The sequence below is a fragment of the Oncorhynchus mykiss genome, chromosome 5 (genome assembly GCF_057628025.1).
Source record: "Oncorhynchus mykiss isolate SJ-2025 chromosome 5, ASM5762802v1, whole genome shotgun sequence".
In the NCBI taxonomy this organism is placed as follows: Eukaryota; Metazoa; Chordata; class Actinopteri; order Salmoniformes; family Salmonidae; genus Oncorhynchus; species Oncorhynchus mykiss.
In genome coordinates, this window is record NC_143026.1 from 18,727,663 (window position 1) to 18,754,002 (window position 26,340).

The 26,340-nt window shown below is 42.1% G+C and overlaps 3 protein-coding genes and 1 long non-coding RNA gene across 5 annotated transcripts in view; 2 read left to right on the forward strand and 2 right to left on the reverse strand.

The window, feature by feature from the left end:
- enc1 (ectodermal-neural cortex 1) overlaps positions 1-1,532 on the reverse strand; it is a 40,417-nt gene extending 38,885 nt beyond the window's left edge. The window contains exon 1 of the mRNA XM_036976989.2: positions 1,322-1,532. The gene's annotated coding sequence lies outside the window, so the exon portion shown is untranslated. The remainder of the gene's footprint in view (positions 1-1,321) is intronic.
- On the forward strand, positions 393-14,195 carry LOC110523365 (beta-hexosaminidase subunit beta). Of its 2 annotated transcripts, XM_021601996.3 has the most exons (14): positions 393-908; positions 1,398-1,549; positions 3,515-3,580; positions 5,399-5,445; positions 5,738-5,848; positions 5,998-6,099; positions 6,345-6,477; positions 6,722-6,902; positions 7,159-7,245; positions 7,426-7,498; positions 8,018-8,192; positions 12,534-12,624; positions 12,762-12,866; positions 13,798-14,195. In XM_021601996.3, the coding sequence occupies exons 1-14, from the start codon at positions 646-648 to the stop codon at positions 13,847-13,849; spliced, it is 1,638 nt and encodes a 545-aa protein (XP_021457671.1). In that variant the 5' UTR covers positions 393-645; the 3' UTR covers positions 13,850-14,195. The 2 variants fall into 2 exon arrangements, with proteins under 2 accessions (XP_021457671.1, XP_090090196.1); XM_090234070.1 differs by lacking the exon at positions 3,515-3,580 and having other exon boundaries at positions 550-908.
- LOC149983187 (uncharacterized) lies at positions 12,942-19,943 on the reverse strand. The gene is made up of 2 exons (XR_016495913.1): positions 19,822-19,943; positions 12,942-14,782 (listed from the first exon to the last, which is right to left on the reverse strand). It is a non-coding gene; the product is annotated as an uncharacterized LOC149983187 (long non-coding RNA).
- Positions 19,864-26,340, forward strand: LOC110523366 (ribosome biogenesis protein NSA2 homolog). The gene is made up of 6 exons (XM_021601997.3): positions 19,864-20,052; positions 20,546-20,733; positions 20,941-21,091; positions 21,388-21,567; positions 25,358-25,550; positions 25,978-26,340. Exons 1-6 carry the CDS (start codon positions 20,050-20,052, stop codon positions 26,043-26,045), a joined length of 783 nt encoding a protein of 260 aa, XP_021457672.1. The 5' UTR covers positions 19,864-20,049; the 3' UTR covers positions 26,046-26,340.

Genomic DNA, 26,340 nt, shown 5'->3' on the forward strand with positions numbered 1-26,340 from the left:
GATTCTAGAAAGTTCAAAGAGCAAGGAGTCATATTATCAAGTCTTCTTACTCAGTCACTGAACATCGAACATTCGTTTGGTCAATGTTCAGGCAGCCGGCGTAATATGTGACCATAGGTACTGGCTAGATTATCCCTCAACCTGCTTATGTATTTTGGCCATATGCTTTTTTTTTAACCATGATCTATTTATGTGGCAATAAGACTTTAATCCATCCGGTGGAGATGAGAGCAAATAAACATAATCATGTTGTAATGTGTTTGTGGAGATATTCTAGACACTCATACTTGTAGTAGGTATTTACAATAAATAGCCTAGCTATCTTGAGGACCTCTAACTCATAAATAATGTATTTATATTTCCTTTACATGATTTATGAGTTGAAAGTCCTCAGATAGCTAGATTGAAAGGTCATCTAGCCAGTCCCTGTGGTCACATATTACACTGGCTGCTTGACCATTAACCAAACAAATGCTCGATTTTCAGTGATTTACTGTCTCATGGCTCAATATATAAATAAAGACACGTTTTATATGATTTGCTAGATTAGATTTCGTCCTATTTCCACATTGATTCAAGCCCCACCCGCTCGAGGCTAATGCAGTCTTGCCAGTTGTCAGTCGACTGGCAACACCATAGCATATCATGTTTGCAACGCTGAAGTTTGCAGCGTTGTTGCTCGCGGTTGTTGTCTGCTGGGCAACGCAAGATTATGATTATAATGACGCTGAAATAGACGAGGAGCCTACTCTGGGTGATTCTCCATATGGATCTCTTTGGCCGTTGCCTCAGAAAGTCAAAATATCCACGGTAGTATTCAAACTCAGCGGTGCTAGCTTCCATATATTCGACGCTAAAGAATCGTCTTCTGGTGCGAGCTGCAGACTTCTTCAAAATGCATATCGAAGGTAAGACGACCGAGTCGTGTAAATAACAGGCATCAATCAGCATGCTTTCATGATTTGTTTGTTTTGCGTTAGCTCCTTTTAAAGTGGCAATATGCGGTTGCTACATCAGTAGTTTGACTTTTAAATGAATGTACCCATTGACTCTTGAAGAATATAAATTAATTGCCTCATGAGTTTATGAATGAGGCGTTACATTTCTCCAGCCCCAACCCTAAACTGTTGACCCCAAAAGGTGTCGCTTATTATTGTTTAAACTGCAGATTTTCCATTCGAATAACGTTTGCTTTAATTTTTTATTTTATTAGGCCTACAGATGTATCAATCTGAATGTTTTTCAAAAGTACTAGATAAATGAATGTATAAATACAAGTGGCTTGCTGCTGAAGTGTATTATGGATAGATATTCTACTTACATTTCTTCTCCTCCTGGGGTTCTAGACCAATTGTCACACAAACATGACACACTGGTTTTGTTCCTCCTTCCTTCAGGTATGATGAGTACATCTTTACCAGTTCCAGAAAACAAGGGCAAAACAAGAGCAAAAAGGCATTGGCCTCTGACATGTCTGAATTACAGGTGTGGATCACATCAGCTGACTCTGAGTGTGACAGCTACCCCAGTGTGACATCTGACGAGTCATGTGAGTTCACAGGCATGGTGTTTGTCTTCTTCCATTTTAGTCATTTAGCAGACACTCTTATCCAGAGCGACTTACAATTATACTGCATTTGTAACTGATGTGAAATGGCTAGTTAGTTAGCGGGGTGTGCGCTAACAGCGTTTCAATCTGTCACATCACTCACTCTGAGACCCTGAAGTAGTTGTTCCCCTTGCTCAGCAAGGGCTGCGGCTTTTGTGGAGCGATGGGTAACGATGATGTGTGCAGAGGGTCCCTAGTTTGAGTGCAGGTAGGGGCGAGGAGAGGGACGGAAGCTATACTGTTACATTGGTGCCGTGACCCAGATCACTGGTTGCTGCGGAAAAGGAGGAGGTCAAAAGGGGGGTGAGTGTAACCGGTGTGAAATGGCTAGCTAGTTAGCGGGGTGCGCGTATAACGGATGTGAAATGGCTAGCTAGTTAGCGGTGGTGCGCGCTAATAGCATTTCAATCGGTGACGTCACTTGCTTTGAGACCTTGAAGTAGTGGTTCCCCTTGCTCTGCAAGGGCCGCGGCTTTTGTGGAGCGATGGGTAACGATGCTGTGTGGGTGACTGTTGATGTGTGCAGAGGGTCCCTGGTTCGCGCCCGGGTCGGGGCGAGGGGACGGACTGAAGCTATACTGTTACATTGATGCTGTTGACCCGGATCACTGGTTGCTGCGGAAAAAGGTGGTGGTCAAAAGGGGGGTGAGTGTAACGGATGTGAAATGGATAGCTAGTTAGCGGTGGTGCGCGCTAATAGCATTTCAATCGGTGATGTCACTCGCTTTGAGACCTTGAAGTAGTTACATTGGTGCCGTGACCCAGATCACTGGTTGCTGCGGAAAAGGAGGAGGTCAAAAGGGGGGTGAGTGTAACCGGTGTGAAATGGCTAGCTAGTTAGCGGGGTGCGCGTATAACGGATGTGAAATGGCTAGCTAGTTAGCGGTGGTGCGCGCTAATAGCATTTCAATCGGTGACGTCGGCAAGGGCCGAGGCTTTTGTGGAGCGATGGGTAACGATGCTGCGGGGGAGGCAGTTGTCGACGTGTGCAGAGGGTCCCTGGTTCGAGCGCAGGTAGGGGCGAGGAGATGGACGGAAGCTATACTGTTACACATTCATCTTAAGGTAGCTAGGAGAGACAACTACATATCTCAGTCATAATATGTACATTTTACCACAATAAAACTGCTGTCAGCAAGGTCAGTGCTAGTAAGAAAAGACAGGTGCTGGTGTTCTAAGTATGCACAAAGACTTTCAGAGTGTGCTAACACAGGATCTGATTTCTAAAGCATATGGTCAGGGGGGGACCTAATCCCAGATCAGCACTCCTGAGACTCTGTGACTATGGGCACATGTTTTCAAGTTTGGGACTGGAGCAGGATATATGCAAATAAGAGACTTCAGTCGTATAGTGGAGGGGCCTCCCCAGAGGGATCGGGGTCTCATCATCCCACACCAGTGTTTAGGGGAGTATTATCCTCTGGTGCGGTTTATGTCTGCCAGTATATTTTACGTCAGTAGTAGACCAAGAGGGAGACCCATTGGATGAGATGGTCAGAAGGGCGGGACCTCTGACCTTCTCATCCAATGGGTTTTGAGATGCAGTCGAGAAGAGCAGACGCAAGGAATCAAGGAAATGCAATTGAGATTATCCCACAGAGGGATTACCTGGATTGTGTTGGAGATAATGGATTTATTCTACGGTCAGATCTTTGTTGTGAAGGCCCTTAGCTACTGTTTCATGAATGCACACCAGTAGTACACATGCAAGTTTGGTCGTGGATGAGTTTCAAGGCCCCAAACTAATAGAGAAATGAACGTATTTACTTACACATCAAAGAAGACACATTCACTTACCTAGATGGGTAACTATCCAAATGTATATCTTTGAATCAATTTGCATTATTGGATGTTAACACATTTTAAAACACAACATAGGACTGTGTTCTCTCTGCCTTTCCACAGACAAACTGTCAGTGGACTCTCCTGTTGCTGTGCTGAAAGCACCTAAGGTGTGGGGAGCTCTGAGAGGTAGGGGTCATGGCTTTTATTCTACACACTGTTTATATTCTGATGAAGAGGTTTGTTCAAGACCGTCACCACATCCTCTATTTTCATACTATAATAACCCTTTGTTTGTTATTGTTTTCATAACCCATGTGCAACTTTTGTGGTTGCCTTTAGAGTTTCTTGTGTCTAGACCTTGAGAGCTTGTACTTTCTATAGTACTGTTGTCCTGAGAGGGGGCGGCAGGGTAGCCTAGTGTTGGACTAGTGACCGAAAGGTTGCAAGTTCATATCCCGAGCTGACAAGGTACAAATCTGTCATTCTGCCCCCTGAACAGGCAGTTAACCCACTGTTCCTAGGCCGTCATTGAAAATAAGAATTTGTTCTTAACTGACTTGTCTAGTTAAATAAAGGTAAAAGAAAAAAAAATCATTGTACTGTTTACAACACTACACTGTAGTAGTTGTAGCAGTTTGCAGCAGTGTGTTTTAAATGGGGATGTAACAATTCACCGATACCCATCGGTCACAGATTCAAATGTTTGAGATAGGACTTCAGTTGTCACAATAGATGGTCTGAAGAACGGAAGGTATGAAGAACGTAATACGAGCAACAACAACAAATTGAACTTCTGATTCAGAACGTTTGAATAGATTTTCTGACCGATACATTTGGGTCAGTTTGGGGTCCGGGAACCATCTATTCAAACGTTCTGAATCAGAAGTTCAATTTGTTGTTGTTGCTCGTATTACGTTCTTCATACCTTCCGTTCTTCAGACCATCTATTGTGACAACTGAAGTCCTATCCTTCAGTGTCAAACTGTTTGTAACTATTTTGTTGTTAATCTACAAGTCATTTTGAATGCAGAACAACTCCAGGCGATATCAGTAGCCTAATCAAACTGTCACTCTGAGAGAGCTCTAAGGTTCCTCTGTGGAGATGGGAGAACCTTCCAGAAGGACAACCATCTCTGCAGCACTCCACCAATCAGGCCATTATGCTAGAGTGGACAGACGGAAGCCACTCCTCAGTAAAAGGCAGCCCGCATGGAGTTTAAGAGGTTGGGCCAGTAACCGAAAGCTTGCCGGTTCGAATCCCAGATATGATTAGGTGACATCTGTTGATGTGCCCTTGAGCAAGGCACTTAACCCTAATTGCTCCTGTAAGTCCCTCTGGATAAGAGCGTCTGCAAAAGTGTTGGTAGTTTTGCTCTAAACAATCAGAGTATTTGGTCGTTTTTTGATATACAGGGTAAAGTTCATAACTTCATAACGAGGACAGCAAGGAGAACTGTGTGGCAGAAGTGAAAGAAGAGAAGATCACTCTGTTAACTTCCAAACGATCAAACCCATTTGATTTTGATATGTGGGGGGGTGAAATCCAAAGTTGTGCTATGTATTGGCCTTGTCATAGCTAATGTCATAGAATCAATATTTATCGTTTAGAAATTAGCTATCTCAAACATTTCATCTGCAAAAATTTCATAACCAAAGTGGGGGGACCAAAAACGGGATACAGTGCACCCCCCTAATCTGATAGTGGTAATGAGATGGTAGATGCCTAGTCTCCCTTATGGCTCAACTCAGGAGCCTACATAGTACATGCACTATAGACATACATAATTTACACACACCACATATCAAACCGACTCTCACAAATCGTTTCAAACTAAACTAAAACATATCTGTCCTATATGGTATCGGAGCCCATACATCTAGGTACGTATCGAATCCTCTTGAAATGGTAAGGTGCACATCCCTAGTTGTAAAGCATGTCTTTGCAATCGTTGCGATTGTGACTGTTGATTAACCATTGTCTCTGTCTCGTTTCCTAATTGCTAGGTCTGGAGACTTTTAGCCAGTTGGTGTATAAGGATGAATATGGAGCAGTAAGTTTGCGTTAGTGCCATGTGAATAGTTTGCTACATTCAACCAGGAGGCCTCACCCATGTCTGAACACCAGTCGTATGATTACGGAAGTAAACTACCTCACCGGTTTTAATTTGTTATTATTCCAAGTGTTTGTATTGCATCAACACATTTGGACATTGTTGCCCTCAATTTAGCAAGCTATTTTCAATCTAACATCATGGTTTTGGCCTCAGTGACTCAGTATTCATTGTGTAAATTGTACCAATATTTCAAGAATAATTTCATTTTACTTTTTTTTTTTTTTCACAGAAAAGCATCAATAGGACAGACATTCACGACTTCCCACGGTTTGCACATCGAGGCCTCTTATTGGACACCTCTCGTCACTTCCTGCCCATCAAAGTAATTTTAGCCAATCTGGTGAGAGGACGATACATGGATCCTGATTTCAGTTCACTGTTGTTATGGTTAAATGTTTGCGTTGGCCATATGATCAAATCATTTTCAATTTCTAATAATGGCATAACGTCATACTCATAACATAATGTTCTCCCCCAATCCATACACAGGAAGCCATGGCGTGGAACAAATTCAATGTTTTCCACTGGCACATAGTAGATGACCCCTCCTTCCCTTACCTGAGCCGTACCTTCCCCCAGCTGAGTCAACATGTGAGTAGATGGGCATTGTTATTGAGATCCTGGTCCCATTTCAGCTGATATGCCTTCAGTTTCCCACACCTGAAAGGGCTAGGTAGAGCCATCATATTGCTAACACATCTGTAATAATAGATGTAGGGATATATAACCAGTCTGAACTTCCTTGTGATCATGAAGTACGGGACGTGCATAAATTATGCATGTTTCATATAAATGTCAAATGTGTGTAGATAACTTTTTCTATCCTGTGACTGCAGGGAGCATACCACCCGTACACACATGTGTACACGCCTTCTGATGTGAAGATGATCATCGAGTTTGCTCGCCTAAGGGGCATTCGGGTTGTCCCTGAGTTTGACACCCCTGGGCACACTCAGTCATGGGGCAAAGGTGAATGTGGGGTCATTCAGATGAACATTTTCTGTCTGTATCGAGGGGTTCATTTCTAGGGGGTCAGGGTTGTCTTTTGTCCTTTAGACATGCACATTTTCATAATCTTTTTGTAAGAATTTAACTGAAATATGCAGCTACCTGATATTGCATTGGTTTTATCTGCACCAAATTACACGTCCTTCCTCTAGAATGCACCCTTCTCACTCATGCTTCCCCCCCCCCCCATGCTCACCCCTTCCAGGGCAGAAGGACCTGCTGACCCCCTGTTACTCTGGAGCCAGCCCCTCTGGTTCGTTCGGACCGGTCAACCCCATGCTCAACACCACCTATGACTTTATGAGCATGTTCTTCAAGGAAGTCAACACAGTGTTCCCTGATGCCTACGTCCATCTGGGAGGAGATGAGGTCGACTTCAGCTGCTGGTGAGACAGGGACATTTAACATGCATTTTCCAATGGGAGTTACAGTTAACATATTCAGCACCCACTTAACCACAGACTCCTCATCCACTACAAATTTATGACCACAATAATTGTCAATAGCCAACAGCAATGTGACACTGGCTTGTTTGACACTCAATGGAAATTAAATCACAGAAACCGTACTGTTGGCCGTGTCTTGGCCAACATCAAGCGCATCAATAAAAACACTTCTACTTTCTGCCTCTGTGATCCACAGGAAGTCCAACCCTGACATCCAGAAGTTCATGGAGCAGCAAGGCTTTGGGATGGACTACAGCAAGCTGGAGTCTTTCTACATCCAGAGGTGTGTCTTCATTCAGACCTCTGGGTGGCCTTAAAGTGAAACAAATTACGCCAACCTGAAAAACCGTAATTTATCCATATATTCTCAAAGATTTCCTCTCCTTGATTTCCACTCTTTTTTTTTTCTTTCTTAAGCTTAATTATTCACATTATCATGTGGTTATTTTCTGTCACATGATAGGCTCTTGGATATCATCACCACTACCAACAAGGGCTACATGATCTGGCAGGAGGTCTTTGACAACGGTGTTAAGGTAGCAGAACAACAGCAGTTATAAGCACTGGCAGAGTGAAAAGCAGCCACTCTAATGTCTAGAAATCAAAGGGTCATTTTCTGAAATCAAATTCTGATACTTCTATAATCAATATATCTTCAGTTACCCTACTCACTTCTTGCCTGGTGTTTACATAGTAGTACATTTAGCTTCATGGCTTAGCTTCTATAGTTTCCCCCCTGTTAGAGTTGGAAAGGAAAAGCTAATACTATCTGATAACCACCATAACTTCACACATAAGTCTATCTGTGTCTGTTTGAGCTTGCCTGGATTAATAGACCAAAAGAAATGTCCCAAAACTGAAAATACCACCCATCTGGCCCTCCCGGCAGAGAGGGGATTCGAGGAAGCTTAATCGAATTCCCATCAGACTCAAGCAAACGCTCAATGTATTTGAATCGATCGGCTATTTGAAACCCAAGTCTGACCACCACATCCACAAATAATACACAGACAAATATGTTCTCTGAGTCTAACAAATCAGTGTAATACTTGCAGTTGAAGTCGGACACGGTAGTGCATGTGTGGATGGGGAACAAGGTGGAGGAGGAGCTTCAGAAGGTGACGGAGGCAGGCTTCACCACCATCCTCTCCGCCCCCTGGTACCTAGACTACATTAGCTATGGACAGGACTGGCAGAAGTTCTACAGAGCCGAGCCGCTCAGTTTCAAGGGTCAGTTGGCTTCATCAGATGGTGTTTTTATACTCTCAACGTGTGTAAAATATATATATGGGAATTTCCCTGTGTTTTGGCCTAACACGCCAGGGCTGAAAATGCCAAAATAGTGATTAAAAACTGAAAGACTTCACTCAACAGGTTTGCGCTTTAATATTGCACAGCTGTATCGAAATCTCTGTTCTCTGGAAGAAAGTTTTGTAGGGAGATGGTGACTGTTGGAAGGCGGGTTCGGCTCTATGTTGTGCCATTAGCTCTTGCTGGTTTTGAGAGCAGCCTATTCAGTTGAAAAAGTGTCTTGTTTACATCTATTAAAAATGTTTCTCCATCCTGGTCTTGGGGTCCCAAAGGGGTATTTTGTTTTTTTCCTTACCACTAAAAACCTTATTCATATCATCAAAGCTTGATGGTGAGTTGATCATTTGAATCAGCTGTGTAATTTTAGGGCATAAAGTACAATATCCCTATGGGTCCCCAGGACCATTATTGAGAAACACAGTATTACAATGTTGACAGGTGGCCCGAAGTATACATCTTCATGGCTTGTTGCAGGGTATTACTTTCCAAATACTATCCCTGACAATTCCTACATTGTCAGTTATTTTCCTTTCTGTACATGTTCACTTGGCATTCATGATGCGTTGTTTTTCAGCTGCACAATGCTTCTCTTATATCAGGGTTACATTCAAGACCAGTAACACTGTAGCACGTTAAACATTATGAGCAAGAAGTTGACATACAGTGCATTCAGAAAGTATTCAGAACCCTTCTCTTTTTCCACATTGTGTTACGTTACAGCCTTATTCTAAAATTGATTAAATAATTGAAAAATCCTCATAAATCTACATACAATAAATACCCCATACTGACAAAGCGAAAACAGGTTTTTAGACACTTTTTTGCAAATGTATAAAAAAATATATACAGTGCCTTGCGAAAGTATTCGGCCCCCTTGAACTTTGCGACCTTTTGCCACATTTCAGGCTTCAAACATAAAGATATAAAACTGTATTTTTTTGTGAAGAATCAACAACAAGTGGGACACAATCATGAAGTGGAACGACATTTATTGGATATTTCAAACTTTTTTAATAAATCAAAAACTGAAAAATTGGGCGTGCAAAATTATTCAGCCCCCTTAAGTTAATACTTTGTAGCGCCACCTTTTGCTGCGATTACAGCTGTAAGTCGCTTGGGGTATGTCTCTATCAGTTTTGCACATCGAGAGACTGACATTTTTTCCCATTCCTCCTTGCAAAACAGCTCGAGCTCAGTGAGGTTGGATGGAGAGCATTTGTGAACAGCAGTTTTCAGTTCTTTCCACAGATTCTCGATTGGATTCAGGTCTGGACTTTGACTTGGCCATTCTAACACCTGGATATGTTTATTTTTGAACCATTCCATTGTAGATTTTGCTTTATGTTTTGGATCATTGTCTTGTTGGAAGACAAATCTCCGTCCCAGTCTCAGGTCTTTTGCAGACTCCATCAGGTTTTCTTCCAGAATGGTCCTGTATTTGGCTCCATCCATCTTCCCATCAATTTTAACCATCTTCCCTGTCCCTGCTGAAGAAAAGCAGGCCCAAACCATGATGCTGCCACCACCATGTTTGACAGTGGGGATGGTGTGTTCAGCTGTGTTGCTTTTACGCCAAACATAACGTTTTGCATTGTTGCCAAAAAGTTCAATTTTGGTTTCATCTGACCAGAGCACCTTCTTCCACATGTTTGGTGTGTCTCCCAGGTGGCTTGTGGCAAACTTTAAACAACACTTTTTATGGATATCTTTAAGAAATGGCTTTCTTCTTGCCACTCTTCCATAAAGGCCAGATTTGTGCAATATACGACTGATTGTTGTCCTATGGACAGAGTCTCCCACCTCAGCTGTAGATCTCTGCAGTTCATCCAGAGTGATCATGGGCCTCTTGGCTGCATCTCTGATCAGTCTTCTCCTTGTATGAGCTGAAAGTTTAGAGGGATGGCCAGGTCTTGGTAGATTTGCAGTGGTCTGATACTCCTTCCATTTCAATATTATCCTTGGGATGTTTAAAGCTTGGGAAATCTTTTTGTATCCAAATCCGGCTTTAAACTTCTTCACAACAGTATCTCGGACCTGCCTGGTGTGTTCCTTGTTCTTCATGATGCTCTCTGCGCTTTTAACGGACCTCTGAGACCATCACAGTGCAGATGCATTCATACAGAGACTTGATTACACACAGGTGGATTGTATTTATCATCATTAGTCATTTAGGTCAACATTGGATCATTCAGAGATCCTCACTGAACTTCTGGAGAGAGTTTGTTGCACTGAAAGTAAAGGGGCTGAATAATTTTGCACGCCCAATTTTTCAGTTTTTGATTTGTTAAAAAAGTTTGAAATATCCAATAAATGTCGTTCCACTTCATGATTGTGTCCCACTTGTTGTTGATTCTTCACAAAAATATAGAGTTTTATATCTTCATGTTTGAAGCCTGAAATGTGGCAAAAGGTCGCAAAGTTCAAGGGGGCTGAATACTTTCGCAAGGCACTGTGTATGTATATATATATCTCTTGAAATTGGTGCATCCTGTATTGTGATCTCTACCCTCGAAGAGAGACGAATGCCAATGCATTGATGAAAACCACCCCACCGGAAGCATCTGACAAGAGGACAGCTACTTCAATTGGTCACTGCTCTGTTGTTTTGCATCTTGAATGTACCCTGATGCAAGCTTATCCATGTGAGCTCTGCTGTGGCATTTTGTTTTTCTATTTCATGTTTTTCTCCAAAAAATACTACTCTACCCTAATCAGTACTAATAATACTCCTAATTGCTAAGGCTATTTCTCAATCACATGTTGCATGTGTATCTGTGTGTCTACTGTATGTAGCTGAAGGCAGATTCACTAATCCACATTTGGAAAGGTAACCAGTAGCAGTACCAGGCTGAGATGACGAGGGTCACAGCATCAGGCTACCAGACCCTGCTCTCCACACCCTGGTACCTGAACCGCATCTCCTACGGCCAAGACTGGCAGGCCATTTACAAGGCCGACCCATAGAACTTCAATGGTGTTTGTCCTATATGGCTGTGTTTACACAGGCAGATAAATTCTGATATTGTTCTCCACTAATTAAAAATAAATAAATAATAATTGGGGGGAAAAAATCAGAATTAGGCTGTGTTTACACAGGCAGCCCATCTAGATGCTTTGGACAGAGGCTTTATTTCTGGAAAAGTACGATTCCTCGGCTCTTACTGGTCTTTGTGTTGGTACAACTCGTGCATCCTTAAAATGTCCAACTTAGATGGTGCTTGTTCATTTTAGGGTTTGAGGAGTTCTTAGTTTGTCATTATGCACACTGGCCCCAACACTCATCACAAACCCAGTGGTGTAAAGTACTACATAAGTCTTAAAAAAAAAAAATCTTATCTGTACTTTGCTATTTATATTTTTGCCAACTTTTACTCCACTACATTCCTAAAGACACATAATGTAGATTTTACTCCATACATTTTCCCTGACACCCAAAAGTACTTGGTACATTTTGAATGCTTAGCAGGACAGAAAAAGGGTCCAATTCACGCACTTATCAAGAGAACATCCCTGGTCATCCCTACTGCCTCTGATTTGGTCGGACTCACTAAACACGTGTCGTTTGATGTGTTGGTGTGCCCCTGCCTATCGGTAAATGAAAAAACAGGAAAATTGTGCTGCCTAGTTAGCTTAATATAATGAATTTGAAATGATTTATACTTCTTTTGATAATTAAGTACATTTGATCAATTACAATTTTGATACTTAAGAATATTTAAAACCAAATAGTTTTAGACTTTTACTGAAGTCGTATTTTACTGGATGACTTTCACTTTTACTTGAGACATTTTTTATTAAGGTATCTTTACTTCTCATCAAGTATGAAAATTGGGTACTTTTTCCACCACTGACAATACCTCACTCAATATTAACAGTAGGGCAGCAAAGACCAATACAGTGATTGACTTGCTTTATGGTTTGTGATAAAGAAAGACTTTGCCTGGCCCTGCTGTTGTAGAGTGCTAGTGGATTAATGTGACACAGTTCTGAGATCACCCACTTTCTGAGTCTGAATAGGGAAAACCCCCACCGTGCCAAAAGCCATCTGCTTTTTTTCTAATGAGCCGATGGTCACACGGTTTGGATTTCTGTGCAACTAAGTGTAAACCTGTTGACTGAAGTAGCAGAAAAATGTCCCTCCAAAATCTGTGTTCACATGGTAAGATTAAATACAGAAATTGTCATACATAAATGTTTACATATATGATGTTTATGTGAAGGTGATTACCCCCTGACCCCTAAATTACCCTTTGAACCCAGGCACAGATGCTCAGAAAAAGCTGGTGATTGGAGGAGAGGCATGTCTGTGGGGAGAATATGTGGATGCTACCAACCTGACCCCTAGACTCTGGTACACCAGGCAATGCCACATCAATAATAGATGAGAAAGGATGTTTCATTATCTCACACATATGTTCAGCAATGTTATAGCCTACAGATTAATTACTAAGAAGTATGTTGGTCCCATAATGTGTTTCCTATGCTCAGGCCCCGTGCCAGTGCTGTGGGGGAGCGGTTGTGGAGTGACAGGGATGTGAGGGACCTAAACGATGCCTACAGTCGTCTAGCCAAGCACCGTTGTCGCATGGTCCAGTAAGTCGTTCCCATAGAGATACATAAACTTAGCAAAAAAAGAAACGTCATCTCACTGTCAACTGTTCAGCAAACTTAACGTGTAAATATTTGTATGAACATTACAAGATTCAACAACTGAGACATATTCTGAACAAGTTCCACAGACATGTGACTAATAGAAATGGAATAATGTGTCCCTGAACAAAGGGCGGGTCAAAAAGTAACAGTCTGTATCTGGTGTGGCCACCAGCTGCATTAAGTACAGCAGTGCATCTCCTCCTCGTGGACTGCACCAGATGTCACCTCTTGCTGTGAGATGTTACCCCACTCTTCCACCAAGGCACCTGCAAGTTCCCAGACATTTCTGGGGGAATGGCACTAGCCCTAGATCCAACAGGTCCCAGATGTGCTTGAGATCGGATTGAGATCCGGGCTCTTTGCTGGCCATGGCAAAACACTGACATTCCTGTCTTGCAGGAAATCACGCACAGAAAGATCAGTTTGGTGGCATTGTCATGCTGGAGGGTCATGTCAGGATGAGCCTGCAGGAAGGGTACCACATGAGGGAGGAGGATGTCTTCCCTGTAACACACAGCATTGAGATTGCCTGCAATGACAACAAGCTCAGTCCGATGATGCTGTGACACACCGCCCACAACAATTGTCTATTCATTGAACAAGCATGGGAAACAGTGTTTTAAACCCTTTACAATGAAGATCTGTGAAGTTAATTCGTAAAAATCCAAATATCTTTGAAAGACAGGGTCCTGAAAAAGGGACGTTTCTTTTTTTTGCTAAGTTTACTTCTCTGTATTACTGTTCTATTTAATTCCATGGTGGCCCCCCAGTTGTAGTAAAAAGAATGATCAACTCTTAACGGTAGTATACAATGTGGTAATTCTCTCTTCCTGTCCTCTCTCTTGACTGGTAACTCTCTCTCCCTCCCCAGGCGTGGTATCCCAGCTGAGCCTCTCTTTACAGGTTACTGTGCACATGAGTGAATGAATGAAAAGTGAAGACCACTGTGATCGTCTTCATGACTTCATTGATGCACTGATACGAGCCAAAATGTGTTTAAAAACAATCCTCATTCCATGTAATGTCACATTGATCTTGTTTTTAGAAAACCATTTGTTTTTATATGAATGTATGATTCAAATTATTAATAATTACATTTTAGTCAATTCGCAGATGCTCTTACAGTGACTTGCAGTAGTTAGTGCATACATTTTCATATTTTTTTTATACTGGTCCCCCGTGGGATTCAAACTCTGAAATTGCAAGCTCCGTGCTCTACCAACTGAGCCACATGGGACTTAATAATAATAATAAACCTTTGCAAGGTCAGTTGTCTGTGTACAGTGCTGTGGACACCTGAAGTGTGATAGTTTTACACACTCATGGAAATGACACATATCATCACAAGATCATCTTTCATACATTGTCCATACATTTTCCTACAATATGTTCAGCAGCACTACTATATGCTCTCATACACGGACTACCATGTTCTTGATTAATCTGTTTGCACAGCAAACACCCTTACGAGAGTATCGACAGTGGCATTCCTGGCTTCCATTTACATTCAAACATCATGTATATTCCACAGAAACATACTATAACAACTGAATTGTGCTCTTGTTCGGTACAAAAGTCCATTAGTCCAATCCTAGTCTCTTGTGAGTGTGGCCATGCCACATGCTTGAACTGGATGCTGAGATTTATCAAACCATAACTGTTCAGTTTCGAAGTGCAACAATCTCAAATCCTGCAGCTATTTCTTGTAGTTTAGGAACAGGAGGTGACGTCATCAGGCGAGGCCAGCCATCTTGTTGAGCAGTGTTCGTTCTGGTGCTGGAGGTTCATGGCCTCGTAGCTGTCCAGCTGGAAGGAGAAGGTGGCGTTGTCAGAGTTTGCAGGGCGGTAGAGTAGCCCTGAAACCGAGGAGGAAAGATTAGATTCATTACGACCTGGGACATACTGTAGAAAAAGTGAATATGACCTTGGTCAAAGGTGCTAAACATGGACTTAGACTTAGACATCGCATCATTGTATCTGTCCCATTATGGCGTCTGAGCGGCACCATGAGGGCACAGTCTCCATTTTGTAGTCCAAATTCTGTGAGCTGGCAAACAAACTGAAAGGGTGCACACTGCCACCTAGTTTGTTTGAAGGGGTATAAGGTCAAGGTAACTTGCAGTTATGGAATGTTTCCTCACGGTTGACTACTTCAAAATAGTGAAATTCCTCAATGGCGCTGCCCATGCTAAAACAGGCTTTTGGGCACTAGAATCCTATCTATCTCTATGGTGCTACCTGATGAGTCTACTGTACTCTATTTTTATTCTCAAATGTGAGTGAAATGCTCACACTGCCGAGCCTTGACCTCCCGCCAACATGGCTGGGGAAATGGTCCTCTGATACACAAGCCGCACTGCTTCTTAACACAGCGCGCATCCAACCCGGGAAGCCAGCCGCACCAATGTGCGTGCACCTGGCAACCTTGGTTAGCGCGCACTGCGCCCGGCCCGCCACAGGAGTCGCTGTTGCGCGATGAGACAAGGATATCCCTACCGGCCATCCCCTCCCTAACCCGGACGACGCTAGGCCAATTGTGCGTCGCCCCACGGACCTCCCGGTCACGGCCGGTTACAACAGATCCTGGGCGGGAATCCAGAGTCTCTGGCCCTTAACCACTACGCCACCCGGGAGGCGTCTTAAAGTACAGTGCCTTGCGAAAGTATTCGGCCCCCTTGAACTTTGCGACCTTTTGCCACATTTCAGGCTTCAAACATAAAGATATAAAACTGTATTTTTTTGTGAAGAATCAACAACAAGTGGGACACAATCATGAAGTGGAACGACATTTATTGGATATTTCAAACTTTTTTAACAAATCAAAAACTGAAAAATTGGGCGTGCAAAATTATTCAGCCCCTTTACTTTCAGTGCAGCAAACTCTCTCCAGAAGTTCAGTGAGGATCTCTGAATGATCCAATGTTGACCTAAATGACTAATGATGATAAATACAATCCACCTGTGTGTAATCAAGTCTCCGTATAAATGCACCTGCACTGTGATAGTCTCAGAGGTCCGTTAAAAGCGCAGAGAGCATCATGAAGAACAAGGAACACACCAGGCAGGTCCGAGATACTGTTGTGAAGAAGTTTAAAGCCGGATTTGGATACAAAAAGATTTCCCAAGCTTTAAACATCCCAAGGAGCACTGTGCAAGCGATAATATTGAAATGGAAGGAGTATCAGACCACTGCAAATCTACCAAGACCTGGCCGTCCCTCTAAACTTTCAGCTCATACAAGGAGAAGACTGATCAGAGATGCAGCCAAGAGGCCCATGATCACTCTGGATGAACTGCAGAGATCTACAGCTGAGGTGGGAGACTTTGTCCATAGGACAACAATCAGTCGTATATTGCACAAATCTGGCCTTTATGGAAGAGTGGCAAGAAGAAAGCCATTTCTTAAAGATATCCATAAAAAGTGTCGTTTAAAGTTTGCCACAAGCCACCTGGGAGACACACCAAACATGTGGAAGAAGGTGCTCTGGTCAGATGAAACCAAAATTGAACTTTTTGGCAACAATGCAAAACGTTATGTTTGGCGTAAAAGCAACACAGCTGAACACACCATCCCCACTGTCAAACATGGTGGTGGCAGCATCATGGTTTGGGCCTGCTTTTCTTCAGCAGGGACAGGGAAGATGGTTAAAATTGATGGGAAGATGGATGGAGCCAAATACAGGACCATTCTGGAAGAAAACCTGATGGAGTCTGCAAAAGACCTGAGACTGAGACGGAGATTTGTCTTCCAACAAGACAATGATCCAAAACATAAAGCAAAATCTACAATGGAATGGTTCAAAAATAAACATATCCAGGTTAGAATGGCCAAGTCAAAGTCCAGACCTGAATCCAATCGAGAATCTGTGGAAAGAACTGAAAACTGCTGTTCACAAATGCTCTCCATCCAACCTCACTGAGCTCGAGCTGTTTTGCAAGGAGGAATGGGAAAAAATGTCAGTCTCTCGATGTGCAAAACTGATAGAGACATACCCCAAGCGACTTACAGCTGTAATCGCAGCAAAAGGTGGCGCTACAAAGTATTAACTTAAGGGGGCTGAATAATTTTGCACGCCCAATTTTTCAGTTTTTGATTTATTAAAAAAGTTTGAAATATCCAATAAATGTCGTTCCACTTCATGATTGTGTCCCACTTGTTGTTGATTCTTCACAAAAAAATACAGTTTTATATCTTCATGTTTGAAGCCTGAAATGTGGCAAAAGGTCGCAAAGTTCAAGGGGGCCGAATACTTTCGCAAGGCACTGTATTTCTGATTGTTTTAACTCACCACCACTAATGAGCTATGGAGCTTCTCAATGTAATTTTTCATCACCTCAAACAGAAAGTCAACTAAGTCTGTTTTTAGAATCAATTGAGAATGACAATAGTTATTTAAAGTCTTTGAACAATATTTCCAGTGCCCTCTCTTTCGATAACCACTCGGCATTAAAAGGAAAAATGTAATGCTCTTATCCAGTGGAAACGTCATAAAATACCTGATTACTTCTTATCCTGTGCACAAATAGCCTACAGCTGTGTTTGTCCTGAGGTAACTGGCGTTGGAAACTGAGGGCACAGAATCTTAGTCTTATACTCAACTGGCCCCTCCCTGGATTTTGTGTTAAACTCTCTACAACAAAGCTTTCTTAGTGTCCAACAAGCTTTCTCTGCCCTTAACCTTGTTCTGAACCCCTTCGAAACGAAGGTCATGTGGTTTGGTAAGAAGAATGCCCCTCTCCCAACAGGTGTGATTATTACCTCTGAGGGTTTAGAGCTTGAGGTAGTCTTCTCATACAAGTACGTATGGCTAGAAGTATGCCTAGAAGGTACACTGTCCTTCTCTCAGCACATATCAAAGCTACAGGCTAAAGTTAAATCTAGACTTGGTTTCCTCTATCGAAATTGATCCTCTTTCTCCCCAGTTGCCAAACTATTCCTGATTCAGATGACTATCCTACCCATGCTAGATTATGGAGATGTAATTTATAGATTGGCAGGTAAGGATGCTCTGGAGCGGCTAGATGTTCTTTACCATTCGGCCATCAGATTTGCCACCAATGCTCCTTATAGGACACATCACTGCACTCTATAAACTTCTGTGAACTGGTCATCTCTGTATACCCGTCGTAAGACCCACTGGTTGTTGCTTATTTATAAAAATCCTCTTAGGCGTCACTTCTACCTATCTGAGATATCTTCTGCAGCCCTCATCATCCACATACAGCACCCATTCTGCCAGTCACATTCTGTTAAAGGTCCACAAAGCACACAGATCCCTGGGTCGCTGGTCTTTTCAGTTTGCTGCAGCTAGCGACTGGAACGAGCTGCAACAAACACACAAACTGGACAGTTTTATCTCAATCTCTTCATTCAAAAACTCAATCATGGACACTTACTGACAGTTGTGGCTGCTTTGCATTATGTATTGTTGTCTCTACCTTCTTGCCCTTTGTGCTGTTGTCTGTGCACAATGTTTACCCTGTTTTGTGCTGCTACGACGTTGTGCTGCTACCATGTTGTGTTGCTACCATGCTATGTTGTCTTAGGTCTCTTATGTAGTGTTGTCTCTTTTTTATCATGATGTGTATTTTGTCCTATATTTAATGTATTTTTAATCACAGCCCCCAACCCTGCAGGAGGCCTTTTGGCAGTCTGTCATTGTAAGAATTTGTTCTTAACTGACTTGCTTAGTTAAATAATGGTTAAATTAAAAATATAGATATTTTAATAGTTTCATGATTGGTAGAGCAAGTTTCAGGCGATACAGTTGATTGTTGATACAATATTTCAAGTTTGTTAAAGACAGGTCATGGGGTAGCCAATGTGATTAATAGAATGTGTATTTTTATCAGGATATTTTCTACCTGCTGGCTACAATGTTTTTATGTTTTGTGTTTATGTAGGCCATTTTTACATAGTTGGCAATGGCAATTTACTTTTAGATTTGTATAATTTTAATTTAGATTTAGAATGTAGATTAACCACAGATAATGATTGAGATACTAGATGAAACTGTTCCACAAATATATGCAAATCACAACTGGCACTCAGATTGGTAAAATGTGTAAGATAAATTGGCACTCCAAATGATAAAGGTTGCTGACTGCTGGCGTAGCCTATTACAGGCAACTTCAGGAGCATAATGGCAGAATCTGTGAAGGCCAGCAGCAGTGGGAGGAGCATCAAACTGTTTTTTTTTTCTTCCTCTGGTTAGGCTTGATCTTTGGCTCCCTCTTGAGTAATTTGTGTCATAATTATTTAATCAAACAGCCTTACTTAAAGGATCAGACAAGTTCAGTACATATAGCCTAGTTTATTTGATTAAACACAGTGTTTTATATCTACAGTACCAGTCAAAAGTTTGTTTACACCTACTCATTCAAAGGTTTTCTTTAATATTACTATTGTCTACATTGTAGAACAATAGTGAAGACATCAACTATGAAATAACACATCGAATCATGTAACTAAAACGGTGTTAAACCAATAAAAAAAACATTTTAGATTCTTCAAAGATTCTTTGCCTTGATGGCAGTTTCTCCCCTGCTCAACTCTAAACTTAGTACCTACTGTTGGCCTTGAACTGGCTGTCAAATAAGCTAAACACATTCTTTAAATGCCTGACAATCATTTTTCATGATAACAATAATCAAAAACAGTAATGTATTCATATCTCAATGATCCAACTATAAGAACTCTATCCACATTTTCCTAATTTTCCTCACACTTTCCTCATGAAAGCAACCTTCAAAATACATTCCCAAGCAGCATTCCCATCAGAATTTCTCTTTCGGTTTTACATTTTAAAAAGCCAAGTGTAATGAGTATTAAAACTGGCCAGATTTTTAAAATTGTATTAGTAATTTATAGGTAACTCATCAATTTAGTACATACAGTTTATAGTGTGCAACGGGACAGTTCCTGAACCCTCGCACCAGGTTTCATTCCGGAATTTGTTTGAGGACACTCCAGTCACGTACTTCCTCTAAAATTCTGGCTTCGGGGAAAATAAACACCAAAGACCCAAGCCTTAAGTCAAAACGACGAAAGAAAAACACATTTGAAAAAACGAATTAAATCAAATAAGTATTGTACCCGAACACGTAACATTAAAGACACAAAATGGTAAGATATCCACGTTTCACGTATAACATTTGATGGGAAAATGTGTTAGCATGCAAAGTTAGCTAGCTGCCTAGCTAACATGTGGCAGACGCCTGACGACAGTGTCTCAAATGTGTTTTGTTGGTCGAACTGCTCTAGATATAAAACCACGGCTTGTTTCAGATACATATTTGCAAATCCGATGCACAATAGTTAATACCATTTGAAATTACAATGAAATATACTATAGGAATAGGCCCGCTGGACTGAATTGTTTTGATCTTGCCTTACCTCAAGTAGCTAACGCTAATCAATCCGCAATTAGCTAACCAAGTTACTTTAATGGTCATCATTCCAAACATATTTTGAGGATGCTTAAGCCAAGTAAGCCGATCTTTATATATTCAGAAATAATTCATTATTTGTGATGTTTGTTTACTTAACACACATTCAGAAAGCCCTAACCCTTTTAAAAATAAGTCGAATTGTAATCCTTCTTTGCCTCTTACCCCAGCCCCAGAACGAACACATTGAGTTACATCGCAAGCGCCATGGCCAGCGCCTGGACCATCAGGAGAGGAAGAGGAAGAAGGAGAGCCGTGAGGCCCATGAGCGCTCACATAAAGCCAGGAAGATGATTGGTCTGAAGGCCAAACTCTACCACAAACAGAGGCACTCTGAGAAGATCCAGATGAAGAAGACGTGAGTATATAGTCATACACTACCATGCTGCAGCACCCTTTGAAAAATCAGAATAACATTTTTTTGAAAGTAGTGCACTGGGCCTTTACTAGTCCTGTATTAATGGACCAATATAGCTGTCTGTAGCGTGGGCAAACAAATGTTTCCTTTGATTTGCCATTGCTGCTGTTTGTTGACAGCTATGTACCACAACCTGTCTCACCACAGCCTCAAAATGCACGAACAGAGGAAGACCAAGCAGAAGAACGACGACAAGACGCCTGAGGGAGCAGTACCAGCCTACTTGCTGGACAGAGAGGGACAGTCACGCGCCAAGATCCTCTCCAACATGATCAAACAGAAGAGGAAGGAGAAGGCTGTGAGTATTCGATGCCTTTCTTTTTCTTGTTTGTGTTTTCATCATGTCTCACCGAAGACAGTGTATGTCTGGACAGATTATCTTGTATAAAAGGGAACAATACCTAGCTGACATTGTTTCAAATGTCAACATAAAACTGTATGGATTGGTTTCCAGCAATCCCATATTAAGCCTAGTCCTTAACTTAAATGCACTTTCAATGAAAGTGTGCAAAGCCCAAGCCAGTTTAGTTGAAAACAGGTTCTTAAAGGTGTCCTGAAATGCTCTCTGATCGGATATTCTGTTTCTCCCTGTAGGGTAAATGGGAGGTGCCCCTGCCCAAGGTTCGGGCCCAGGGGGAGACGGAGGTGCTCAAAGTAATCCGTACAGGCAAGAGGCAGAAGAAGGCCTGGAAGAGGATGGTGACCAAAGTGTGCTTTGTAGGTGACAACTTCACCCGCAAGCCTCCCAAATATGAACGCTTCATCAGACCCATGGTAAGGAGGATGGCGCCATTACTCACTAGCATACTGTGTGTGTGTATATATATGTGTGTGTGTGTATAAAAATATTTATTGTGTGTGTGTGTATATATTAGAGGTCGACCGATTATTATTTTAACGCCGATACCCATTACTGGAGGACCACAAAAAGCCGATACCGATTAATCAGACGTTTTTTAAATGTTATTTTTAAACATATACATATTTGTAATAATGACAATTATAACAATACTGAATGAACAATGAACACTTATTTGAACTTAACATAATACATCAATGAAATCAATTTAGTCTCAAATAAATAATGAAACATGTTCAATTTTGTTTAAATAATGACAAAACAGTGTTGGAGAAGAAAGTAAAAGGGCAATATGTGCTATGTAAGAAAGCTAACGTTTAAGTTCCTTGCTCAGAACATGAGAACATATGAAAGCTGGTGGTTCCTTTTAACATGAGTCTTCAATATTCCCAGGTAAGAAGTTTTAGGTTGTAGTTATTATAGGAATTATAGGACTATTTCCCTCTATACCATTTGTATTTCATATACCTTTGACTATTGGATGTTCTAATAGGTACTTTAGTATTGCCAGCCTAATCTCGGGAGTTGATAGGCTTGAAGTTATAAACAGTGCAATGCTTGAAGCACAGCGAAGAGCTGCTGGCAAATGCAGGAAAGTGCTGTTTGAATGAATGCTTACGAGCCTGCTGCTGCTTTCCACAGCTCAGTCAGAGACTTAATTAGAATATAATAACACACAGAAATATGAGCCTTAGGTCATTAATATGTTCAAATCCGGAAACTATCATTTCGAAAACAAAATGTTTATTCTTTCAGTGAAATACGGAACCGTTCCGTATTTTATCTAACAGGTGGCATCCATAAGTCTAAATATTGCTGTTACATTGCACAAACTTTAATGTTATGTCATAAATATGTAAAAATCTGGCAAATTAGTTTGCAACGAGCCAGGCCGCCTAAACTGTTGCATGTACCCTGACTCTCGGTACCTAATGGCAGTCAGGCTACCTCTGGCGAGCACATAGAGGGCTGTGCGGCCCCCCAAAGAAATGCCACCCTACACCATGACTGACCCACCGCCAAACCGGTCATGCTGGAGGATGTTGCAGGCAGCAGACCATTCTCCACGGCGTCTCCAGACTCTGTCACGTCTGTCACATGTGCTCAGTGTGAACCTGCTTTCATCTGTGAAGAGCACAGTGGTGAATTTGCCAATCTTGGTGTTCTTTGGCAAATGCCAAACGTCCTGCACGGTGTTTGGCTGTAAGCACAACCCCCCCCTGTGGACGTCGGGCCCTCATTCCACCCTCATGGAGTCTGTTTCTGACTGTTTGAGCAGACACATGCACATTTGTGGCTTGCTGGAGGTCATTTTGCAGGGCTCTGGCAGTGCTCCTCTTTGCACAAAGGCAGAGGTAGCGGTCCTGCTGCTGGGTTGTTGCCCTCCTACGGCCTCCTCCACGTCTCCTGATGTACTGGCCTGTCTCCAGGTAGCGCCTCCATGCTCTGGACACTACGCTGACAGACACAGCAAACCTTCTTGCACATTGATGTGCCATCCTGGATGAGCTGCACTACCTGAGCCACTTGTGTGGGTTGTAGACTCTGTCTCATGCTACCATTAGAGTGAAAGCACCGCCAGCGTGGTCACCACCTTCAGAACCACTCCTTTATTGGGGGTGTCTTGCTAATTGCCTATAATTTCCACCTGTTGTCTATTCCATTTGCACAACAGCATGTGACATTTATTGTCAATCAGTGTTGCTTCCTAAGTGGATTTTTTTTTTGAGCAGTGTATTAGGTTAAAATAAGTGTTCATTGAGTATTGTTGCAATTGTCATTATTACCAGCACCAGCACATTCTTGAACATGCAATACGGCTTTCTTCAGTACGAAATCATTATCGACCCACTGTGCTGTCAGACTCTGCATGCTCATGGGGCTGACATCGTTGGTACAAATGTCAGTTGTGAAGCTAATACCAGTGGCGCCCATAGCAAGTAGCTCATGGATGTGTTTCAACAATACTGTAACTCCGGTAGGGCAACATCTGAAAAATAGCACCTACTTGGTAGTGTGTACCGGTGCTCGACGAGTCGGGGAAAGCCAACATCATCCACAACAGAGAAAGGTTGATTGTCACGGGCAATGAATTTCATTATCTTGGCGTTTTAATGGATTTTTCCTTTTGAGTTGTCTCGCTGAAATGTTCTTACTCTTTCAAATGACTGCTGGACTTGAACTTGTTTAGTTGTTGGAAGTGTGGGCTTAGTATTTTTCTGCTTTTGTTCTGTGTTACGCTCCCGGACCCGGGATGGGTAGTATCAAGAGGTTTTAACATAACTTCAATAATATTCCAACCGGAGAATTCCTTTGTCTTCAGAAAAGCAAAGGAACGCAGCTACCTCTCATGTGAAATGCATGTGAGCAGCGCGTGACTGCTGGCAGACCTCTGACTCAATCCTCTTTCACTACTGTGACGGTCTCATGAGCCCCTCCTTTATAGTAGAATCCTCAAACATGTTTTTAAAGACGGTTGACATCTAGTGGAAGCCTTAGAAAGTGCAACATAACCAATATCCCACTGTGTATTCAATAAGGGCTGGGTTGAAAATTGACCAACCTCAGATTTCCCACTTCCTGTTTGGATTTCTTCCCAGGTTTTTGCCTGCCATATGAGTTATGTTATACTCAGACCGTTTTAGAAACTTCAAAGTGTTTTCTATCCAATAATAATATGCATATATTGGCAACTGGGACTGAGGAGCAGGTAGTTTACTCTGGGCACCTTTCACCCCAAGCTACTCAATACTGCCCCTTTCTGCCATAAGTTAATGCTTATTGCACATTTTATAAAACCGACTAAACGGCCTGTATCAATCTTTATTTGACTAAAATGCTGCAGTAATGCGTGTGAAACTGAGCATTCATTTTCCACAATGAAAATCGGTACATCCGTTTTTAGTAGTGTATGCTCTGCTCAAGATTTGAGTTGAAACATCAACAGGGTATGATTCGAAAGGTTAATTTATCCTCTTACAGTAAAATAATGTCTCCATGTGTTTGTCCATATGACCGATTTCTGTTGGACCAAACCTCAAATGCAAGTTAACTCTTGCCAAAATCTGTACAAATGAAGCCCAATGCGTTTCTATGGGCTTATTTTTAACCTAAGTTTGTCACCTGCCTTCCCGCCTTTGGGACAACGACTCCCATTGTTAGGACAGAGACATGAGCATCTCGTCATTATATACAGATCTCTGGTGTGAATGGAAAGGTGCACAGACAGAGCGAACGAGACAATTCCAAAAAGACATGAGAACAAGTGGATGTAAATACAAAACTAAATTATGCGATACATGCATTTTGGAATATCACGCAAACAGAGAATTAATTTGAATATATCCCCCAGCCCTAATGTGTATATTCTCTAATATACAGTATTTGGCATGTTGACGCCTTTCTCAGTTAGTTGCAGTGTTTGAAACTTTGACGTGTTAGCACCCTCATCACTGTGTGAGCGACTACATTTTACAAATGTATCAGTCTAGAGCAACTTAGTTACAACCAATGCATTCAACTAAATGACGTAAAACAACTTAAATTGACTTAAACCTTTTTGCTCTTTGGGAACCATTGGCAAACTTCCTCCAGTGGGCTCAGTGTTGAACAGGTTTTTCCACTTCTTTCAATGATGTTCCTAGTTAAGAGGCAAAAAACCCTGAAAAAAATGTCCCACCCGCCTCTGCCCTTTCCTCTCTTCAGGGTCTACGCTTCAAAAAGGCCCATGTGACCCACCCGGAGCTGAAGGCCACATTCTGTCTCCCCATCCTGGGTGTGAAGAAGAACCCCTCGTCACCCCTCTACACCACCCTGGGGGTCATCACCAAGGGAACCGTGGTAGAGGTCAACGTCAGCGAGTTGGGCCTGGTAACGCAGGGGGGAAAGGTCATCTGGGGTGAGTCAGCTCCTGTCCTCTCACATGGATATTTATCTGGATCAATATGGGCCGGTTTCCCAGACACCAATTTAAGCCTAGTTCTGGACTAAAAAGCACTTTCCATGGAGATTCTCCATTAAACATGTTTAGTCCACGACTAAGCTTAGACTGTCTGGGAACCCGGCCCTATATGTTATTTATTTAACCAGAGGGCTGCAGAATTGTGGGGGTTGGTGTAGTCCGGTATTGCTACAGGAGGATGTATACTTTTATTAAACGGTGCAGAAATGTCTGATAAGACGGGTGTGGCCAAAGTAAAGAATAGGGAGTGATGGCAATATATTAGATTGATCTCACTCCTGACAACACTAATATAAAACTGCATGCAATCTCAGTGTAATTAAATTTCTGAAATGTAGGGATTAAAATGTCTCTTCTTCCCCAGGTAAATACGCCCAGGTGACAAATAACCCAGAGAACGACGGCTGCATTAATGCTGTACTGCTGGTGTAAAATGAAGAACTCTATGGGACGTTTTCCCAGACACAGATTAAGCCTAGTACTGGACTAAAGCATTTATGGAGACTCTCCATTGACCTTGTTTAATAGTCCAGGAATAGGCTTAATCTGTGTCCAGGAAACCGCTCCTCTATACAGACGGGCCTGTAACATACAGCCAGAGTTGGGGCTGGCATGGAATATCAGACATCTGTGGTTAAACCGTATGATGGAGAACATCAGATGGCATATTTTGCAACAAGGTGTCTCGTAACTAAATTCTGGACTGTGACTAAAAGTGTTTGTCAAA